Genomic DNA, 15,621 nt, shown 5'->3' with positions numbered 1-15,621 from the left:
GCCAACGGTCTGCGTCCAACGCGTGAAACGCAAGGTCCACGGACGCCTCGCAGACGCGCTGGCCATGATCAACCCGAGAGAGCGCAATAGCAAAAGCGCCAAGACCAACAGCAGCAGTATTAAGGTAGAAGAGGGCACAGAGCCTTAGACGCGCTCGAGGCGCGAGGCGATCGCGGCTCGAAAGTGTGCCATCGCTACAGACGCTGCATCGACATCGTGGCGCAGCGCGTGGAAGGCGGCGGCTTTGCAGATGGCGCCAATGTCGGCGCCTGTCATGTGCGCTGCCCGCTCCATCTTGCTCAAATCGCTGCGCAAATCAAACGGCGTCGATGCGAGAGCGGCGACGTCGACGTCCTCTGCCAATGGCATGCGACGCGTGTACGATTCGAAAATGGCCTAATATCAATCTATCAGTATCCGTGCACCACGTTGGCTGGACTACGAGGCGGTCGTTTTGATCGGGGTACCCAACTTCAAGGGCTTGGTCAATGCGGCCCGGTCGCACAAGAGCCTAGCCAAAGACAATAATGATGTGTACATTGTGCTTCGAGATTCGGGGCGCGAACCGCATCAAGTGCATCCTTGCGGTTGGTAGCGGCCATCACAATCACCTCGGACGCTTGCCTACATGGGGGGTCGTTGGTCGAGCAAGACAGGACGCAGAAGGGTCGCACCCGCCAACGCCGTCCATTTCGTTGAGCAGCGTGGATAAGACGCGGGCGTAGACACTGCTGCTGCTGCCGCCGCCAGAACCTAGTGGAGTTACTACAGAGGCCCCGCCAGCTGAGTCACGACGTACTGTCGAACGCTCGCTTCTCTGCGATCGCGTCGAGCTAGGAAACGTGAGTCGAAGCAGACATCTCATCGATCATCGAGAGCGCGTACTTCGTCAAAAAACAAAATGCACGGCGCCGACGCTCGTGCCCGTGCTACGCGCCGACGTCATCAATTGATGTTCGAGACAAGTACGTACCAAACACGTCTCGGATCGACTTTTCCGTCTCGCCAAAGTACTTGGACAAAAGGTCGGATGACTAGCAGCACAGAGTGCATCCATCGTCCAAAATATCAATCTATCAACCTGGACGCGCACAAAGTTGGCGTTGCACTTGGCCGCGAGGCCACGCACGAGCGTCGTTTTGCCGCAGCCCGACGGACCGTACAGCAGAATGCCCGAGACACTCTGCACACCGAGGGCCGCAAGCGCTTCTTTTCGCTCAAAGCGGTATGAGATGAGCTCGAGGAGGCGGTTCTTGAGCGCCGAATACCCTGCAAACAGCGTCCAGCTCGCCAAGGCCGCGCCCGGCGCCTGCACGTTGAGGGTTTGGAGCTGCGACGGCGTCGTCACCCCGAGCGCCTGGATTCGGTCATCATCCAGACATGACAAAGCGACGTACCTTGACAAAGTCTTGCCACACGACAGTCGGTGCCTCCTGGAGCTTGGACGAGGCGAGTGCATACCGGCAGACGCGGACAAGGTCCTTGGCGACGTAGCCGCCGGTCGCAAGCGCCACACGATGGGCTACGTCGTTGTGAGGCGCGTCCAGCGCCGCCGCGAGGAGCAGCCGGCGCAGAATTGCTTGCCGGCACACTTCACTCGGCACGGGCAGCTCCAATTCACGCTCGAGTCGCCCGACACGCGTGGCCGACGCAGGAAGACCGATCGTCGATGACGCGACGACGACGACGCGCCTCGAGCCAATCGAATCGAGCACCTGGAGGAGGCTGCGACCCATGGGCGACACTTCGTTCTCTTCAAAGCATGCTTCGACATTGTCGAGCAAAAGGACACCAAAGTCTGCCAACGACTGGAGCTTGTGGGCCAAGAAGGCTGTCGGGGATGGAAACGCCGTCGTCACGGCCGACTCGAGCATCAACGACATGCCCTCGAGGTACACGACGGGGATCCCGAGGCTTCGGAGCTGCGCTCCGAGCGCTTGGAGCAAGAGCGTCTTGCCTACGCCGTGGACACCGCGCACGAGCAGGCCGTGGGACGCGACGTACTCGGACGACGTGAGAAGCACGAGACGGAGGTGGAAGAGCACGTCGTCGACGGTATTTTCGTAGCCGGCAAAACCATGGCGCTCGATGCGTTCTCGCCACGGATGCGACGCCCATACCTCGTCGAGCTGTCTGCTGCTCTTGGCGAGCGTCGACGAGGCGTCCGTGGACTGCGCAAGTTGGACCAAGGTGGCGCGGCCGACGCGTGCAAGGGGCGCCGCTGGGTTGGTCGCTGTCGCAATCGCATGCACACGAAAGAGGTACGGCAGACCGAGAACCAGGACTGCGACGGTATGACCGGCGCTGACGTACGCGACTTGGCGGCCAAAAGTCGTCGAGAGGTCGAGCGTGTTGTCGACGAGCACTTGCGGCAGCAATGGCGACCCGCGTTGCAGCGGAAATGCACCCAACGGCTCGATGACAATGGACTCGGCGACGTCTTCTGGCACATCGATGGTCTTGCACACGAGGCCATTGGCGCCGTGCGTCATGCCAAGCACGTGCAACATCCATGGCGGTAGCTGCACATCGCGCACCTCGTCGTCGTCGTTGGCGCGGGCCGTCCAGCCGGCGCAGAGGATCATTGCTGAATTCGCAGCGTGTGTGAGGCGCACGCAGCGAATTGGCGCTTGGCCGTCGGAACGCTCCACGAGGCGCGCCACGTTGAGCGGGAGATCGCCATGGCCACTGTAGGCAACCCGATCCATGCCAGTCGTCGAGATTGCACTTGACACTATTCCACTTGTAGCACACTATTTGAAATTAGTGTGTGTGTGCCCCTCTAAGATCCATAGTGCAATGGCCAACAACGCGCCGAACGAGGTCGAGGAGACGATCAAGGCGCTCAAGGCCAAGCCCGGCTTCTTCTCGTACATCGTCATGAACAACGACGGGATCGTCATCAAGTACGAGAACATGGAGTACAAGATGGCCGTCATGCACGCGTACCACATCCTCAACCTCTACGCGCGCTCCAAGAAATACCTCACCAAGCTCTTTGACGCGGCCGAGAGCGACATCGAGTGCCTCCGCCTCCGCACCAAGCTCCACGAAATGATCATCGCGCAGTACGCCAAGTTTACGCTCGTCGTGCTCCAAGTCTCGGAAACCGAAGAGGTCAAGGTCGAGACCAAGATCGACGATGCCAAAGAAAAGGAAGCCGAAGAAAAACCAGCAGCCTAATGAGCTTTATACCTATCCGTGTACATAACGTCGATGGCGTCTCTGTGAGGATCGTCGGCGTCGCGACCGCTTCTTCCATGCACCCCGTCCACCACCACCACTGCGTTCTCAACCCAACCACCGACATCTGCACGCATTTGGGTTCTTCTCTCGACATACAACGAGTCGGCACTACTGGCTGGCGCGCACGAGGTGGCACATGGGCCCGAGCGCGAGCCAGCCAAAGCTCAAGTACGGTGCATGCCCCGTCGGCCACACATACGTGTACGCGCAGTGATACCACGCCGACGCCTTCTGGAGCACACGAAGATCGTCGTCGTTGGGCTCGGTAAACTCGGCCCAAAACACGTCGGTAAACTCTTGTTGGACGCGGCGGACAGCGAGGCGGAGGCGCTCGAGCGTGTCGTCACTGGCCTTGGCGCCGCGCGTGCGACAGACCTTGGCCGAGAGGTGCCGCACGTAGCCCGAGACAAGCTCGGCTTCGGTCGCGACTTCAAACCGCGTCGCCACGTCATAGAGCGCCGACGTGTAGTCGACAAACATCTCGAGCGCGTCGGCTTGGTACATTTCAAACCCGGGCGCGAGGCAGCGGAGCATCTTGGCGTCGCACGTGGGCTCATAGAGCCGCGCAGTCTTGGCGCGGCGGTACAGTTGCCCGAGGACTTTGGTCGACTCGTACACGCCCTTGTCGGGCTTGTCCATAAAGTCGGGGTACACATCCATCGGCGGGTACTTGGGAATCGACGCGGGGATGCCCGACTTGGCGTAGTCGACCGCGACCGCGTGCGCCGACGCAAACGCGAGCGCGAGCGGGTCGCACGCGCCGTGAGGACTTAGGTCGCAGAGCACAACGTGCGTGTTGGCAATTTGCCCGAGGTTGTCGTTCATGAGGTAGTCAACGTAGAACCGACCAATCGCCTATACATCGCTTCCATCAGCGTCTTCCACATTATCGATTCACCGTACGTTCATGGTCGGGTCCACCGACGTCGGTGGCGTCGCTGCGACCCCGGGCTCCATCGGCGGGTACGTCGTCGTCGGCAGCAGTCGCTCGTCCCAAATACAAAAGTAGACATCGCCGTCGAGGTCGCCACCGGCCATCGTGTCGGGGTCCGGGCGGTCGCCGGCCGACGAAAACACGAGCACGTCGTACAAGTGGCGCAAGGCCGGCGCATCGACGAGCGTGAGGCACTGAATGTCGCCCGGGTGCAGACACGGACACCGGCCGACCGCAATCGTCGACCCAAACGCCGGCGTCTCGCCGCGGGTTTGGAAAAACACAGTGTGCGCTGGCAGCGACCTCGTTTCATCGACAACGCCCACGAGGTTGACGCCGTTCGGGACCAAAATGCGCGCCTTGAGCTCCACGTTGCGCAGTAGCCGACTCCGAAGCACACCAATCCACTCAAACACGTAGCGGTCGTCGAGACCGACGCCGGCCGCCAAGAGCTTGGCAACGGGACTGCTCGGGTCGTGGGTGGCCACGAGCTGCGCCGCCGCGACCGCGCTCCCGAGGCACGCGTCGAGGCTCGAGAGCATGGCGTCGTAGAGCGCTAGAAACGCCGTGTCATGGACGCCGCGCGCCGACAGCACCGAAATGAGCTGGCGGTTCAAGTAGCAGCTCATACGCGACGCCGTCGAGCAAATCTCGAGCGCGCAGTGCGACGACTCAAACTTGCGCATGCTCGGGCGCAGCGCCATGCGCACATTGCCACACAGCAGCGGGTCGACCGACAAGACGCCCTTGTACCCGCCGTACCGAATCTGGAAGGCCGACGGGATGGTCTCGAGCTGCAGCGCGTGCGCCACCGTTTTGGCCAAGGCCACCGAGATGGTGCCGACGCCGTCGGAAAAGCAGTAGCCGTTGCGCTCAATGTCGGGCACGGTGCGCGTCTCGTACAGGGGCACGACGACCGCGGTGGCCGTGCCACTAAACGCTTGGCCGAGCCGCGCACCGCGCTTGCCGACTGTCGGAATCGCCAGAAAATCGCCAAGCGACGCGTGAATGGCAGCCACGCTGGGGGCCGACGCGTCGTTTGGCGCATTGTAGAACCAGGCGCTTTGGCTGCGCAGCTGCGCGTTCGAGTAGCCAAGAAACACATAGTGGTTGCCCGCAATGTACAAGCCATCTCTCACAATCGACGCGATCCGGTGGGGTATATCGCGCTTGACGCGGTGCACTGACCCATAGTGTTCGTCGACAAAGGTCGCGCGGACAAAGCGGTCGAGGTGCGTAGCGTAGAGACGCAGGACGCGGTTGGACGCATCGAGGTCGGGCACGTCGACAACAATGCGCAAGGGCGTCACGAGCACGCGCCGGACCCGGACGACACTTGGTGGATCCGGTCGTGGCGGCGGCGGCGGTGCCTCGATCGTCGCCAAGAGCTTGCGCCACGCCGACGACGTGCGCCGGTGGCGCCAGTGCGCCAGCCGCATAATGGCCGCAGCCGAGACGGTCGATGCGAGCAGCGCAGCAACAAGCGCCGAGACTTGGGCGGCGTGCGTCAACACAATCACGTGGTTGCTGACAAGCACGTGCAGAGCGTACCGCATCGCCTCCGAGAGCGGCGCCAAGAGCGCATCAAAGCCGCCGCTCCAGTCCGACTCTGGCAATCTCAGCGACGGCGCGGGCGGGAGGCGCGGCAGCGTTGCTTCAGCGAATGCCACGTGCTCGAGACCCATGCGTCGAAGCACGTCGAGGACGTCGCTCGGCGAGGATGACGTCAAGACGAGCTGGTAGCAGAGGTACATGCCAAAGGCCTTGGCCGGCGACGGGTCCACGCAGCGCACCCACTCGCCCGTGTCCTTGCAGCCGCTGGCATCGCGCTCCCAGAGCGTTGATGGCTGCAAGAGGCGCCCAAAGTCCGCAAACAGACTCGAAAACGGGTTGTCATCGGTGTCGCCGGATCGAAAGACAAACGGTGCGCGGCGAAGCGTGAGCCAGATAACCGTGTCGCCCGCCTCGTCCGTGCCAACGCTGCAGGTCGCGACCGACGCCACCTTGAACGTCACACGGTGCGCGTCAAACTCGATCGAGAAGGCGTCGGCGCTCCGCCCGTTGCAGAGAAAGGCTACGTCTCGCGTGGCCGAAAACCGCGGTGGGACCATCTCAGCCGTCTCGATCGATGGCACAATGTGAAACGAAGCGGCTGCAAACCGGCGCGAGAGTGTGTCGTGCACAAGCGCCGCCAGCGCCGGGTCCTTGCTCTCACGCACGTACAACGGGCGCTTGTCCCAGTGCGTCTTGTCGAGTTGCAGCAGCCGCTCCAACCCGAGGCGCGACGCGACCGACACGATCGCCGTCTTCTTGCGCGGCGTTTTGGGCTGTGGCGTGCGTATGTGACAGCGCACAATGTCGACGACGCCACTGCACGCGCAGTGCGCCACAATCTCGGCCGCGCTGCGCTTGAAGTCAAAGTTGCGCAAGACGGCGGTAAAGACCGGGTTCGTCGCCGCCTGCGTCAGCGTTGGGCTCTCTGCAATGGCTTTGGCCGTCGCCGCGTCGGTCGTCGCTGCGTCAACATCGACGTCCATGGCCTCGAGCACGTCTTCCAGCGGCAGCCCCATGTGCCAAGCTTGTTCCAAACGAAAAAGTGATGATCGCAGGCAGTGGCAGATTCGCTAGTCGTGACCAATCAAAACGCGTCGTGCGCGGGGGCGCTCTGCGATTGGCCAAAAAGGTATCCGCCGACAGGCCGTGACGACAGGCCGAGCAAGGCGACGTTGCTCGTCGGCCGAGGTACTTCCTATGCGACTAGACGAAGCGAGGAAGATCTACCTGGTCGCATGCATGCATGGACGGGATTGCTCTTGATGGTACGCAACTAGCGCTTGAGGCCTAAGACGAGGTCATGAAACCGAAGAGCTGCTGGAGACAGCCTCTCGTCATGGCAAGGAGTCCCGCAACGCAAGGTCGACCAGTCGTTCCGTTTGGTGACCTGTTCGTCGTATCTACTCGCTCGGCGTCGAGCTCTCGGACGCCGAGGCCAACGCATTATCAGCTCGATCGAATCTACTTGGCTAATGCTACGCTTCTTCTACTCCTAGTATGATCCAGGCCTTGCTGTGATCGACACCTTGCATGCAACCCACGTCGTCGGTCGTGAGATCGAGCAGCTCGACGACCCGAGGCGGCTCCGACGGTGCTGCATGTCCACGGGCAACATGCGCGAGCAACGAGGGTGGAGCTGGGGCTTTGTCGCGCGGCCACGTCGTGCTTGGCTCTGACAGAGACGCCGAGCCCAGCACTTTTTATGCAACACGGAAAGCGTGCAACACTGTGTCGCTGCATACCACTGCTGTCGCCGGCTCGTCTCCATGCACCATGATGTGATCCTGCACGTGCTCTTCCGTGCAAATGGCCGTGAAGTAGACGATGACAATCGAGGGTTCGTAAGGTCGCACACGACGTTCAAATTACAATAATCATCGGTGTTGTGTATAAAAATCCGACAAGTTTACTTGGACATCATCATCTTGACGAACTCTTCGTAGTTGATCTGGCCATCGCCGTCGATATCGGCTTCGCGGATCATCTCGTCGACTTCCTCGTCCGTGAGCTTCTCACCGAGGTTGGTCATGATGTGGCGGAGTTCGGCCGCCGAGATGAACCCGTTGCCGTCCTTGTCGAAGACCTTGAAGGCCTCGAGGATCTCCTCCTCCGAGTCCGTGTCCTTCATCTTGCGCGCCATCATCGTGAGGAACTCGGGGAAGTCGATCGTGCCGTTGCCGTCAGCGTCGACCTCGTTGATCATGTCCTGGAGTTCGGCCTCCGTGGGGTTCTGGCCGAGCGAGCGCATGACCGTGCCGAGCTCTTTGGTCGTGATGGTCCCATCGCCGTCCTTGTCAAAGAGCGAGAATGCTTCCTTGAATTCCGCGATCTGTTCTTCGGTAAGCTGGTCAGCCATGGTAGTGGGTCTTGAGAGGTAAAATCCAAACTGACGCGTTGCAGAAGCGACTCGATCCTTGTATTGAATGTGAGAGGTTCCGCCACTGACTGCCTCTATAAATACATGCCATGACAGCGCCGTTCGGATTTGTTCGACCTCTTGACTTGGTTTTTGTATCAAGTTGGTACGACCCGCGAAAAAAGTGTACGACCTCCACGAGAATTGTACGACCGGCGGCTACTGAATTGTACGATTTGCACGACCTCTACGCGGTTTCTCGAAGAGGCCAGCGGGCGCTGCGGTGGCGCCACGAGAGTGTGAGTACCAAGCACGCCATCGCGTGTAATCGCATTAGTTAGTCGTCAGCGGCGAACTAACTAACGTGCGTAGCAGACCGCAGGGGGGGGCGCATCGCAGAGCCTTCTAGAATCTAGTTGCCACGACGTTTCCGTGTAACGATCCCGGCCAAGTTCAAGGTCGCGACCGCAAACGACCGGCGAGGCGTCGTCGACTTAGCGTACCGGTAGCCCGCCAGTTCTGTCACCAGTGGTAGCTCGCGGGCCAAGCGCAATACAATGCAGCTTCCACAACGGTCTTCGAGGTGCAAGCTGAGTACTGTTTGGCCATAGCCTGCCGAGCCAGCGCATGCCAAGCTACACGTAGCACCGTCCTAGGCACCCTCGCCGCGCCAGCACCAACCCAGTATTCTAGTAGTCGTCACCGCAGTCCAATTCGCAGTTGCGCCGAGAGTGGTGGGCGACGCATGCATACCATTGCAAGGACACGCATCAGCCTCCTTCATGCCTGCCGCTGCATGGCCAGGTGCAAAATGCGTCGAGTACAACCCTGCAATCGGCGGCGATTGGCCAAACACGGAAGGCGACGGAAGCACGGAAGCTGCCACGGACGTGTCCGCCGCTGCACCCACCTGATGCGTATCGGATGGTGCCGCCAAGTGTCCGTTCCTACAGCCGCGCCACGACCGCCACCCCAAGCGATGGCCTTTCCTGACGAGCCAACACGTCGTCATCTCGTTTGTTGGGGCTGTCTCTAGCTTCTGGTGGCCAAAGGTCCAACCGAAGACGTCCTCTGCATGGCAGCGTCGACGTAAACGACGTCACCGACGACATCGCGCGTCCTGATTTCGGTCGATGACGAGCGCCAGGAGGTCGCGATCGGCAAGGAATGCACCCTTTCTGGGGTGTGTGGACGTGAAAACCACATTTCCCACGTTGAAGTTGTGGGCGTCTCCATACAAAGACCAAGTTATCGTCGACCAGCTGGTAAAAACCACGTCGTTCGGCTCTGATCGACGTTGCCTTTGCCAGAAAAAAAGATACTTTGCCCAATCTGGTCAAGCCCAGAACTTGCCTGTCTGGTTTCGCTTAGTTTCCAAGTCGCTGTGCCTGCGCCAATGCTCCTTCGCGCCCTCCGCCACCGCGCCCTCTCGCTGTCGCCCCGCGCTTTGGTGCGCCCGTCGCCCACCCGACTGGCGTGGCGCGCGCTCACCACGTTCTCGGGCCCGCGCAGCCCCCCGATGCTCGAGTGCACGATTGGCGAGATGCTCGAGGCTGCCGCCCGCGAGCACCCGAACCAAACTGCCTTGGTCGCGGTCGAAGAAGACATTCGCTGGACGTACCACGAGGTCAACGCCAAGGTATATACCCTCATGCTCATGCAATGGCGGACGCAAGAGTACGATCTAGGTCGATGCAATGGCACACGCGCTGCGCTGGATGGGCCTTGAGAAGGGCGACCGCTTTGGCGCGTGGCTGCCCAACACGGGCGACTACTACCTCGGTACGTCCTGCCTCCTCTCCTCGTACTTCGGTGCGAACACCACACGATTAGTGCAAATGGCCTGCGCCAAGATCGGCGTCGTGCTCGTGAACGTCAACCCTGCGTACCGCGCCCACGAGTTTGAGTTTGCAATGAACCTCGTGCAATGCAAGGTACGACTTTTGATCGCCCGCGACCGTATTCAAAGCGACTGCACCAGGCCATTTTGATCACGCCGACGGTCCATGGCACCGACTACATCCAAGTGCTCGACTCGATCTTGCCCGAATTGCTGTCGGAGACCTCGCCGCTGCTGCACAACGAGCACGTCCAGCCACTCTCGCTCCAAGCGCTGCCGCACCTCAAGTACATCTTGCACGACGCGCGCGATAAGACGTACCCTGGTATGGTTGCGCTACACGACTTGATCGCGCACGCTGAATCGCGGGCCGCGCCGCCAACGCCCGAGATTGCGCCGGACGACGTCATCAACATCCAGTTTACGTCCGGAACGACGGGCACACCGAAAGGCGCAGCGCTCACGCACCGCAACTTGCTCAACAACGGCTACTTTGCCGGCCAGCGCTGCGGCTACTCGACCAAAGATCGCGTGTGCATCCCCGTACCGCTGTACCACTGCTTTGGCGTCGTGCTCGGCAACCTCGCGTGTCTTGCCCACGCCAGTACGACCATCTTGTGACAGCATGGATGCAGAGTGTTTCGTGCTATTAGGCACGGCGGTGTACCCGTCCAAGCAGTTTAACGAAGTCGCGGCGCTCAACGCCGTCGAGAGCGAGGGCTGCACGTCGCTCTACGGTGTGCCGACCATGTTCATCCGCATGCTCAACTCGCCGACGTTCCATCTCGACCGAGTCAAGACGCTCCGGACCGGCATCATGGCGGGCGCGCCGTGCCCAATCGAGATCATGCAAGAGGTGCTCACGTTTGCGCCGGAAATGACTATCGGCTACGGCATGACCGAGGTACTTGGTGTCACCTGCTTTTAGATACCTTCCAACTGATCTCGTTGGGTCGTAGACGAGTCCGCTGAGCTTTCAAACCCGCGGCGACGACGCCCTGGACGACCGCGTCGCGACGGTCGGCGCACTTCTGCCCTTTGTCGACGCCAAGGTAGTCGACGTCGAAGACTCGTCCAAGGAACTCGGGCCGAACCAAGCCGGCGAACTCATGGTCAAGGGCTACCACATCATGCAAGGTGCGTTCTCAGAGGCTCTGCGATACAGACTTTTACCAAATGCGTAGGCTACTGGGATCAGCCGAAGGAAACAGCCAAGTCCATTGAAGATGGCTGGATGCACACTGGCGACATTGTGGCCATGGACGAGCGCGGGTGTGTACCCTACCCCTCGTCGTCTTGCCCTAACCCTCATGCGACGACGACAGGTACTGCCGCATTGTGGGTCGGTCCAAGGACGTCATCATCCGAGGTACGACGCTGCTGCTTGTTCAGGAGGATGCGATGCAGGTGTAGGCGGTGAAAACATCTACCCGCGGGAAATCGAAGAAGTGCTGTTTGCACATCCGAGCGTCGCGAACGCCAGTGTGATTGGCGTCCCCGACAAGGTCTACGGCGAGCAAGTGTGCGCGTGGGTGCATCTGCAGGACGAGTCGACGTCCGTTGTTGACGTCGAGGCGGCGCTGCGGGCGCATCTGGCGGCCGAGCTCGCCCACTTCAAAGTGCCCAAGTACTTTCTCTTCAAGTCGGAGTTTCCGACCACGATCACGGGCAAGGTTCAAAAGTTTATGAGTACGCTTCAGACTCCGACCTATGTGCTCATGCGTGTCGGGCGTTCTAGTGCGTGACGTGACGATTGCCGAGCTCGGTTTGCCCAAGACCGTCTAAGCTCAAGCTTCTCTTGATGTCGTTGAATATCATTGTTGGCGTTAAGCGAAAAAGTACATTTGTTGTTCGGGCCGGCCGCGGGCACAGGGCTCGAGCACGGGCGACCCAAAGTGGCCGCTGCCTTCGTTGTACACGGTCACGCACAGCCCGCTATGCGCAATCCAGTCGCTCCGAAGCGCGTGCGGGGCCATGTGCCACTGCTGCGCCGTCGAATTGGCGCAGCATGGCGTCAGCGCGATCGAGGGCGATGGCGGGCCCGGGACGAACGTGAGGCAGCGTCCGTCGGTGGCGCGTTGCATCATGGACATGGGACCGCCGTCCCGCGACGCGTAGACACGCCAGCGGTCGGCGGCGTCGGCCAACGCGACAACGCAGCTCCCGTCGACGGCGAGGCGAAAGGTCCAGTCGCGCACACTGTTGCCGACGCTGTACTCACCCGAGATCCATCCCGCATGAAGCGCACCAAGCAGCGAGAGGCCGAGAAGCAGCACTTGGAAGGAGCGACTGACCATGACGTCTGACCACACGCGCCGCGCGATCTGATTACTAGGAAACCAGGTGCAATCAATCGACTCAGATCCTAACAAAGCGCAGATCTGGCAGCGATTGGAGATTTGCGTCGGACGCCAGCGTCGCACCCAATCACGCCGACAAACGACGACAACAGCAACGACGCGCATGGTCGTTGGCGGCCGATCGCCCTCCGTGTTGCCGTCGTGGTCGGTCCATCCTGACCATTCAGGCAGCGCTGCGGCAACGGCTGCCACGAGGCGCTGCCACGTCATGAAGGCCAGCGCTGTCCACTGGGCGCGCGCTGCGATGTGATGATGGTAGCGCGGTGCACAGACTCGACGCGATCTTGGAGCGTACAGGTCCAGGCGCACGCGGCGCCCAATGCTGCAGCTTACGGCGGCGCGTCGACGACCGCTCGCTGCGTTGGGTGATTAAGTCCAGTGGCCGAGAAGCCAGTGCATCTCTGCGTTATGCGGATGGTTGGGCGCATTGCACGCGTTAAAAACACGCCACTTTAGCAAGATCGCTGTTTCCTGTCAACTTTTGACAGGCGGCGTTCGACGGCCGCGTCCATCTCTGCGTCCATCTTGCGCGAAGCGATGCGTCTTCGTCATGGCCAACTGGCAAGCCACGAACGCGCGCCATGAGCATCGCCATTCGATTCTCAAATCTGATGGACCATAAGTTTCCATCGACGCGGCTGGTGCTGTCTCGCGTGTGTTGCCACGCGTTGAAGCTGTCTCGTTGGCCGCGAGGCGACGTCGTGATGCTCTATTAGCTCTAGGACTACGGTCGATGCCAGCAGCAATGATCGACATTGCGAAGGCACGTGGTGTGTGTCCTGCAATGGGCATGGGCGCGTGTCTGGCGGCGGCGCGGCAGAGCCACGGTTGCGTGTTTCTATCCTCCGTAACGCATCCGGAGACTGCCTGTTCATTTGGTCATTTTTCGACGAACAAGCAGCCATGCCGACGCCCAGTCCCCCCGCGCTCCGTGTGGGCCTCGAGATTGAAAACATTGGCGAGCGCGTGGCGGCCTCCAAGAAGCGGCTGAGCTGGCGCTTCGTCTTCGACGGCTGCGAGGAGGTGCACACGGTCACGCTCGAGCACTCACGCGTGACGGCCAAGAAGCGCGTCAAGCTCGACGGCAAGCGCATTGGCGCGTCCGAGAGCTACGCCGGCGGATGGACGTTCGACTTTTCCGTGCCGAGTCGGCCAAGCGTCCCGTTCCAGATCGTTATCAAGGACATCAACCAGCTCAGCTTTGTCGAGCGCGCGAAAGCCAAGGCGAACCTGACGGCCGACAACCTCTACGTGCTCCTGATTGACCGCTGGGAGTGGGACTCGCTGCCCGAGCGCGAGCTCAAGTACGAGCGCTTTGTGAGCACCAAGTGGAGCAGCAAGTCGTATGCGCGGCGCGTCCATTACGCGATCGATTGCAACGAACACAAGGACGTGCGCGTGGCGTGGACGTTTACGTTTGGCCAAGACGGACCGGTGCACCAGCTGCTCATGGAAGACTGCGCCGACGGCAGCAAGAGCCTCGTCTTGGACCGCACGTCCATTCGCCACGAAGAGGCGCCGAATGGCCCGCCGCCGACGCGCGGCAGCAACTGGCACGCGACCCACGAGATGGGCGAGGACAAGCACGAGCTTGCGATCAGCGTGTCCAAGAGCCAAGGCGAGATCACGTACGCGCTGCACATCAACGGCTCCAAGTGGGAAGAGATGGCCGAGACCGAATATGTGCTCGAGCCCGGCTTCTATCCCGTCTTCTCCAAGTCGACGGGTCGTGTCTACTACCGCAACGACACGTCCAAGCAAACCACGTGGACCAAGCCTTCGGTGCTGCGCAGCGACGTGAGCAAGCTGGCATCGCCTGAAGCGCGCGATTCGATTGCGGGCTGGTCGCTCTCGCCGCGCACGAGTGCGCTCAGCGGCGGCATGATGGACCTCATGAGCTTCCACGAAGATGGCACGGGGACGGCGACGTCATCACGGACGTCGTCGCTGACGTCGGCGGCCGACCTGCACGTCAAGAAGCCCGAAATCATCGACCTTCTGAGTTAGCTTTGCCATTTGCGTAACTACCTTGTATATATTTATGTCATTGCGCCTGTCTATGACGTGGCACGTCCTCGTGCCCGCATTACGTAACGGCCTTGTAACGAGCGAGGCATGGACATGGCGCCGTTCCCGGATGGCATCTACGCCGAGATCCGCGCGGCCGTCGCTGGCGCCATTGCCAAGAGCCTCGTGCCACTACCCACCCCAGCGTCGATACGCGCATCGCTCTCCGAGTACGTCCCGTTGGGCTACGATCCATGGCCCTACATTGAATGTGTTGAGCTCCTTGCCATTTGCCCTCAGAGTCTGCCGAGCAACGACAGTGACAGCACCGGGCGCGATCACCCACTGGTCGATGGTAGCGCAGACGATGCAGTGCCTCTCGCAAGAGCCATGGGACCAGACGACGACGTGCGACCACGACACGGCAGCATCGCAGTCGATGTCGACGCCCCACAACCGACACTGCGCCGCGTGGCGTCCGTACCAGCGAGTGGCTCACCCACTGCGCACCGCCGATCGCAGTCGCTTGGCAGTATGTCGCAGGCCCGTCCCAAAGTCGTCAGAACCCTCGAGACCCAAGCCAGCACCAAAAAGTACCATACGATGCAGCACTATCGGTCGATGGATGCGGGCGTCGAGGATCTGCTTCGAGCGCTCGTGCTCGAGCACAGTACGTGACCGTCGACTCGCGTCCTAATCCAAGCGGCTAGTCGCGGAGCCGAGGCTATGTAATTACAGCTTGTTGGGCCCTGCTAGCACGTGTGCGATGGTTTTGATGGCAACACTAAGAGCATCCCCAGGAGTCGTTTTCATTTTATTGCTAACGGGTGGCTTTGGAAACGACCAGTTGGCAATGGAAATGGAGCTCCCCAGCAGCGTTGCCAAACGTTGCCAATCAACAGCTGACAGATCAGCATTCCGACGATTGCGAGGCGCTCCACTGGTTCCAAGGCGACGCCGTCGACGCCAGCACGGACTAGGCCCTACTCGCGGCCACGCTTAGCGAGAGTCACCAAGGCAGTTCATGACTGTGCGACGGAGCTAACCGCATGTCAGTGGGCGCAGCGACGCCTTGTGTGCAGATATGATTTGCCCAGATCGCTCAATGCGAGTGCCATCCGAGAGGTTCCTGCTACATCTGGGGTCTCTGTGTTGCCGGCATGGCTGTCCTCAACTGTAGAAAACTCCGAGCTGAGTTCTGACGGCGTTTTCATGCCTTGAATTCGTCCATTGCCCGTCGCATGGGCCTTAAAAACGATTGGAAATGCTGGCCGATGTTTTTAAAGTCGACCGCGATAAAAACGACCGGCAAATTTTTACAAAT

At 60.7% G+C, this 15,621-nt stretch overlaps 8 protein-coding genes across 8 annotated transcripts; 4 read left to right on the top strand and 4 right to left on the bottom strand.

Moving 5' to 3' along the window:
* Positions 1-96: 96 nt before the first annotated feature.
* Positions 97-2,721, bottom strand: SDRG_03227 (hypothetical protein). The gene is made up of 9 exons (XM_008608854.1): positions 1,398-2,721; positions 1,082-1,357; positions 974-1,034; positions 886-929; positions 800-833; positions 675-753; positions 567-624; positions 443-511; positions 97-396 (listed from the first exon to the last, which is right to left on the bottom strand). The coding sequence occupies exons 1-9, from the start codon at positions 2,706-2,708 to the stop codon at positions 145-147; spliced, it is 2,184 nt and encodes a 727-aa protein (XP_008607076.1). The 5' UTR covers positions 2,709-2,721; the 3' UTR covers positions 97-144.
* A 59-nt stretch (positions 2,722-2,780) lies between these two features.
* SDRG_03226 (hypothetical protein) lies at positions 2,781-3,315 on the top strand. Its single transcript, XM_008608853.1, has one exon. It carries the CDS (start codon positions 2,800-2,802, stop codon positions 3,181-3,183), a length of 384 nt encoding a protein of 127 aa, XP_008607075.1. The 5' UTR covers positions 2,781-2,799; the 3' UTR covers positions 3,184-3,315.
* Positions 3,310-6,797, bottom strand: SDRG_03225 (hypothetical protein). Its single transcript, XM_008608852.1, has 2 exons — positions 4,150-6,797; positions 3,310-4,101 (listed from the first exon to the last, which is right to left on the bottom strand). Exons 1-2 carry the CDS (start codon positions 6,748-6,750, stop codon positions 3,355-3,357), a joined length of 3,348 nt encoding a protein of 1,115 aa, XP_008607074.1. The 5' UTR covers positions 6,751-6,797; the 3' UTR covers positions 3,310-3,354.
* A 768-nt stretch (positions 6,798-7,565) lies between these two features.
* Positions 7,566-8,142, bottom strand: SDRG_03224 (calmodulin). Its single transcript, XM_008608851.1, has one exon. It carries the CDS (start codon positions 8,088-8,090, stop codon positions 7,641-7,643), a length of 450 nt encoding a protein of 149 aa, XP_008607073.1. The 5' UTR covers positions 8,091-8,142; the 3' UTR covers positions 7,566-7,640.
* Positions 8,143-9,486: 1,344 nt separating this feature from the next.
* Positions 9,487-11,715, top strand: SDRG_03223 (hypothetical protein; the record flags this gene model as incomplete). Its single annotated transcript, XM_008608850.1, has 10 exons — positions 9,487-9,729; positions 9,779-9,872; positions 9,924-10,024; positions 10,072-10,534; positions 10,584-10,834; positions 10,890-11,067; positions 11,115-11,202; positions 11,256-11,299; positions 11,344-11,619; positions 11,669-11,715. 10 exons carry the CDS (start codon positions 9,487-9,489, stop codon positions 11,713-11,715), a joined length of 1,785 nt encoding a protein of 594 aa, XP_008607072.1.
* Positions 11,716-11,756: 41 nt separating this feature from the next.
* Positions 11,757-12,500, bottom strand: SDRG_03222 (hypothetical protein; the record flags this gene model as incomplete). The annotated part of the gene is made up of 1 exon (XM_008608849.1): positions 11,757-12,500. One exon carries the CDS (start codon positions 12,498-12,500, stop codon positions 11,757-11,759), a length of 744 nt encoding a protein of 247 aa, XP_008607071.1.
* Positions 12,501-13,158: 658 nt separating this feature from the next.
* On the top strand, positions 13,159-14,350 carry SDRG_03221 (hypothetical protein). The gene has a single exon (XM_008608848.1). The coding sequence runs from the start codon at positions 13,194-13,196 to the stop codon at positions 14,295-14,297; it is 1,104 nt and encodes a 367-aa protein (XP_008607070.1). The 5' UTR covers positions 13,159-13,193; the 3' UTR covers positions 14,298-14,350.
* Positions 14,351-14,386: 36 nt separating this feature from the next.
* Positions 14,387-15,109, top strand: SDRG_03220 (hypothetical protein). The gene has a single exon (XM_008608847.1). The coding sequence runs from the start codon at positions 14,406-14,408 to the stop codon at positions 14,973-14,975; it is 570 nt and encodes a 189-aa protein (XP_008607069.1). The 5' UTR covers positions 14,387-14,405; the 3' UTR covers positions 14,976-15,109.
* The last annotated feature ends 512 nt before the right edge of the window (positions 15,110-15,621 follow it).

The sequence above is a fragment of the Saprolegnia diclina genome (genome assembly GCF_000281045.1).
Source record: "Saprolegnia diclina VS20 unplaced genomic scaffold supercont1.7, whole genome shotgun sequence".
NCBI lineage: Eukaryota > Oomycota > Saprolegniomycetes > Saprolegniales > Saprolegniaceae > Saprolegnia > Saprolegnia diclina.
Note: the sequence above shows the minus strand (reverse complement) of the source record. Positions and strands in the feature narration are given on the sequence as shown.